We start from the raw sequence: 5,358 nt of genomic DNA on the forward strand, positions 1-5,358 counted from the left end.
TAGTCCACGTGATAATAAATTAACATAAAAGGGCATACCTGTTAGCCCAAGTTTGCAGTGAGATTTAGTGATACTAATGACTTTTCGAAACATATGGGCTGGAACCACATGCACCTGTTTATTATGCAATGATATCATGCATAAATAACGAGCTATATTTCATCATAACGAAAGAGTAGGTTTTAGGATTACCTCATCCATAAGGAGTAATCCCCATTCTCTGTTTCTTATTTCTTCAATGATCTTTTCAGATTCTTCAGACCGTTTACCACCAAAAGCAACCATATTATATGTTGTCACAACAACTCTAGCATTACCACGGAATCTCTCTTTGCTATCAGATGTAAAACGGCAAATATTTTCCTCTCGGATAGTTGACCATAGTTTAAACTGAAAAGCCCACTGATCTACAGAGACAGCATTTGTTGCCAAACAAAGGCAACTCTTCTTGATCCGGCTAGCTGCAGATACACCAACCAGGGACTTTCCAGCACCACAAGGCAGGACTATTATACCAGATCTTGCTCTACCTGAGCAGCGAAAAAAAGAGTTGCACTCAGAAATAATTTATATTTCAATAGGCATTTACAGAATAGAAACATTAATCATTTAATGTTGCTGAAGTCATGCCAATCCAAAACCAGTCACAACAGCCACACCACTAGCGAAATATCCTTAACATGATTTTTAAACTATATGTTATGATATTAACACACAAATTCCAAAGGAAAATTAATGTTAATCATACTAATGCATACGGTTTTTAAACTATATGTTATGGTTTAATGAAGCTGAAAATTATAGTCTTCATAATATGCAAAACTTGAAAATTGTGTTGTAGACCCAAGTTTAAGACCAAATTAAAAAAAGTAAATGAATAAATAAATAAACTCAATCAATTCAAAAACAAAAGTTGATGTGTGCTCTAAATTTAGTAAATTGCAAGAGATAAAGTCCTTGTTTAAGATATCAGCATTACCATTTCCAAACATTTTGCTAAGGCTCTTCTCTTGATAAGGTCGTGGTTGTGCTTGAGGCTTTAGTTCCATGTCAAGGTCAGGGTTCACCTGCAGCATTAACAGAATACAACTGAATGCATGCAAGATAACCAATTCAAAGCTCATAACTGTAAATTAGCAAGATGTACTATCAGTAAACATAATTACAACCCTAAAGGTTTCTTTGGAAGAAAAATTATGTAAACTCACTGTATCATTTCTGAAATCATACTCCTCCAACATGGGATAATTTAATGCATTTGGCAAGCACCGTTGCTTTACATTTTCAACCTGTAATAGAATGTATGTAAAGCAATTGCAATCACTATTTTAATTTCCAACAGATAAATCTCAATTTTCTTGCAAATTAAAAACATTTTGACATCATATTATTTATCAGCGAATTCAAACAGATACTCACGCAAACTGAAGTAACAAAGTTGACTGCCAAAAAGATGGAAAGATGAACTATATAATTTGGGTGACGATCAACTGTGTAAAATTCAGGATTTAGTGTGGAATCCACTTAATGTATTTACACTTGTCATTGTGGCAATTGAAACAGCATACAGAACAATATCAGAGCCACAGCATAGAGAAAAAAGAACCTAGTAATAAAAAATATGCTGCTAATATTATCTACTTCTTCTAATTAGTGTATATATATTAAAAATTTTCTCCTTGGATTCGAGTCAATTAACTCATCCATTCATTGGGACCCGAATTACCAAACCCAGCATCATTTTTTCATGAGAAATAACATAACTCTGATTCAAATTTGTGGTGTCAGTCTAGGTATCATGATGCGAAACTGAAAACAAAGGGATTTGCTTTAGAGTGAAAGTAAGACAATCTCTTTCAAAAGCTCACAACTAAGTTACCTGAGAAGGATTAATTTCAAAAGCATGAGTTTCTTTCTCTTCAGCAGCTGCTGCCACCTCGGCTTCATTTAGCAACTCGTCATGTCTGCCTTCAATTTCACCTGCTGCTTTGCTAATTGTAAATCCATCCCCATTTGTACCCTATAAGAGAAAGAACAATATGGAATTTGAAATTCACTGATTCAGTCACGTCACGGGAAGTAGTAGTAACAGGAATGCACACTGTGTAGTATTGAACATATAGTAACATTTGCAAATTTTTACATCCAAAAATATGCATTTTAGCAGAAAAAAAAATGTGATCACAAACCTCAGAAGTAATTCTTGCTCGAGATATGACTTCATCTTTAAGCAATGTCTTCAATACCTATAAAATTTGTTATAATGAAACAAACAAGATCTTAACAAAGGATTTGCATAGACTGCTAAGGGAAACACAATGGGTCAGTGAGAGGCTGAGAGCAACATTTCCATACCTCAGGAAATGGAGATTCAATAAAGTAGCGATTCTTCTTGAGCACCAGCTTCACTTTACCATAATTAGCAGTGGAATCATGTATGAAACTAATCATCTCTTTGGGAAGCTTGGTCTTTGATAACTTGTTCAAAACGGATATGATAGTTTCTGTTTCCAGACCAACAGAAACAGCAGCATACAGCGAGTGTGGTGTAAGGTTGTATTCATGCATAGACTCCGGCCTATCCATCAGTATCATCACACACACCAAACTTATAAGTAAAAATCTAATAACACAACATACCCTGCAACTATCCTCCTCATATATCTAAATCTATATAAAAATGATTACTCAAAAGGAAAAGAAGCAACCTGCAAACGGGTTCGGCAATGGCAATAAGAAAATCATAAGCTTGCTTGTACAAAGGAGAGAAGGTCTCAAGGAATATGCGGCCATTGCCACAGGCCCAGAGAGGACGATTGAGGTGATCCGGTTTCAGCTCTAATTTGCTAAAATCTTTGACTTTGCCATCTGATTCATACAAAAAACTCAATCCAATATTATCCTAAAAACTCAACTAACCCCCTTCTCCAAAATCTAATCCTACATGCAATTTAATTAGATGGTAAACGAAGATTACCATCCTCGTCGTGTGCATCGTCGCCGCCATAAACGTCATCGTCATCGAATCCTCTTTTGCTGCTATCTTCCTGAAGCAAACAACATCAAGAGGAGTTGAAGCACGAAAATAAACGAACTAAAAGAGGAACTAAAATCGAAGATTTCGCAAGTGAACTAACGAATTTGTTAGAGGGCTTGAACTTTTTGAAGGGTCGGCCCTTATCACCTGCAAATATGCAATCGAAATAGGAAGAGCTTGATTACATGCATTTCATTGGATTAGATGGGTGCATCAGAAATTCAGAACGAAGGGCAAAAGTACCGTGTCCGTGTTGTCCCATTAGATTAGGGTATGAAAATTTTGTTAATTTAATTCGAATTCTTTTAAAACGGTTTCTTCTTTCCGATCAGTGATTCGCACTGAACCGACTCAGATTGATGAATTGCCAAGGATGAAGAAAATAGAACCTGAACGAGAGAATGAACGAACCAAGTTTCAGACAACCGAGTGAATCTTCATATTTATACCAATGAGTATGACGGTAGTGCTTATGGTTTTTAAAATGTGTTTTTTTTTTACTATTTATTAGTTATTAGTTATTACCATAAAAGATTGAGGAGTTGATAATAATGATAATAATTAATTTAAATAAAGAAGAATGTTAAGGTAGCGTTTGGTGGAGCGATAGAGACGAAAATATTGAGACTGAGAGACAGAGACTAAAAAACAGGGATTGAAATAAATCTCAATATTTTATTTGGTGCAAAATGGAAGACAGGAATTGAAATAAGAATGAAACTCTAATTTAATTTGCATAAAGGGTAAAATTGGAATTAATTAGTTGAAATGAAAGTATTTTAGATATAAAATGTTATTAAAGTTTTGGGGTGTGTTTGGCAATCACGTTGAAAGAGGAAAAGCACGTTACAACTTCTTGAACGCTTCTATTTTTTGTTTGGCTAAGTTTTCTATCTATAAACGCAGAAGTGATTTTGGTTACAAAACCACGTTTACAAGAAGTAAGAATTTCTAGCTTCTGCGTTGCATTAACTGGCTTTTAGCCATTGACATTTAACTTTTATTTTTCTTTTATTAACTTTATCCTTTATACATATTATTATATTACTTATAGAATTCTTATTATTTCTCTTTACATGAGTTCTTTTTTTTATTATTTATTATTTATATTTTTACTAATTTTTATTTGACATTATATATTTTTATAATGGTAATTTTTGTGCATTATATTTATTATTATCTTTTTATAATATAATTTATTGACCCATTAGGTAAAATAAATTAAACAAAAAAATTAACCATAAATAATAATAATAATAAAAAATTATAGCGTACTAAAAAAGAGTACTAAAAATATAAAAAATATACTATATAAAAACATATATGAAAAAAATATAAAAAAAATTAAATATATATAAAAAAATAATATTATAATTTAATGTCATGTCTTTTTTAATAATTATCTATCTAAAAGTGATTTTAACTAATATTATCCAAACAATATTTATTTTATCAAAATCAATTTTAGTATAGAGTTGACAAACATAAATTATGTTGACACAAACTTACTTTTATCCAAAATCAATTTTATAAAATCACTTTTATTCAAACTTCAGTTTGCCCAACCACAATCCAAACACAATCCAAACACACACTAACAAGGCTACCAGTACTTGGACAAGGCCTAACCACCAACGTACAACACATGCTACTGGATCCAAAGTAAAATTAAGCAGGGGCATCAATATTGGAAAATCGGTTAGTGTGGCTTCTTTGGAGACCCGGCACAATGTTCATCATCAGCAGCAAGGTGAGACAACAAATGGCACTGTGAGAAAGCGTCCTCGCCCAAACTCTTTGCAGAATTCACCAGTAGATAAGGATGGAGCATCGACGGCAGGTATGGTGCAAGTTTCGACGGAGAAAATTGGGCTGCCACTTGAGAGTCCATTAAAGGCAGGATTGTCGAAGACAGGGACAACATGTTGAGTCTCGGGTTTGTTATTGGAGCTCCCTTTTTGCTGTTTTTTATGGATAGTTTCAATATCATAGCCTGGAATGTGAGGGGTGCGTCTAACAAGATGGCCCGTGTGCATTGCAAAAATTTGGTGAGAATATATAAACCATCTTTCTTCTTTCTCTTTGAGACTCATACCATGTTTAATAATTTGAAGAATTTTTGGGATAAGTTGGGTTTTCATTGTGTTGGTATTGAGGAAGCAGTAGGACACAGGGGTGACATTTGGTTTCTATCTTCTATTGCTAATGCTTCTTGTGTGGTTATTGATCAAATTGACCAATGTATCACAGTGAAAGTGAGTGTGGGTAACTTAGTTTGGCTTTGTAGTGCAGTATATGGGAGTCCTCAATTCGAAAAAAGA

At 33.7% G+C, this 5,358-nt stretch overlaps 1 protein-coding gene across 1 annotated transcript in view; it reads right to left on the minus strand.

The window, feature by feature from the left end:
* LOC107464990 (general transcription and DNA repair factor IIH helicase subunit XPB1) overlaps positions 1-3,467 on the minus strand; it is a 6,245-nt gene extending 2,778 nt beyond the window's left edge. The window contains exons 1-11 of the mRNA XM_016083959.3: positions 3,281-3,467; positions 3,138-3,184; positions 2,978-3,047; positions 2,709-2,868; positions 2,356-2,578; positions 2,190-2,246; positions 1,880-2,020; positions 1,209-1,289; positions 980-1,067; positions 193-530; positions 39-114 (exon numbers count right to left, since the gene is read on the minus strand). Of these exons, the coding sequence (XP_015939445.1) occupies positions 39-114; positions 193-530; positions 980-1,067; positions 1,209-1,289; positions 1,880-2,020; positions 2,190-2,246; positions 2,356-2,578; positions 2,709-2,868; positions 2,978-3,047; positions 3,138-3,184; positions 3,281-3,299 (1,300 nt within the window). The 5' untranslated portion in view covers positions 3,300-3,467. The remainder of the gene's footprint in view (positions 1-38; positions 115-192; positions 531-979; positions 1,068-1,208; positions 1,290-1,879; positions 2,021-2,189; positions 2,247-2,355; positions 2,579-2,708; positions 2,869-2,977; positions 3,048-3,137; positions 3,185-3,280) is intronic.
* Positions 3,468-5,358: the final 1,891 nt, after the last annotated feature.

Source organism: Arachis duranensis, chromosome 1 (genome assembly GCF_000817695.3).
Source record: "Arachis duranensis cultivar V14167 chromosome 1, aradu.V14167.gnm2.J7QH, whole genome shotgun sequence".
Classification (NCBI taxonomy): Eukaryota; Viridiplantae; Streptophyta; class Magnoliopsida; order Fabales; family Fabaceae; genus Arachis; species Arachis duranensis.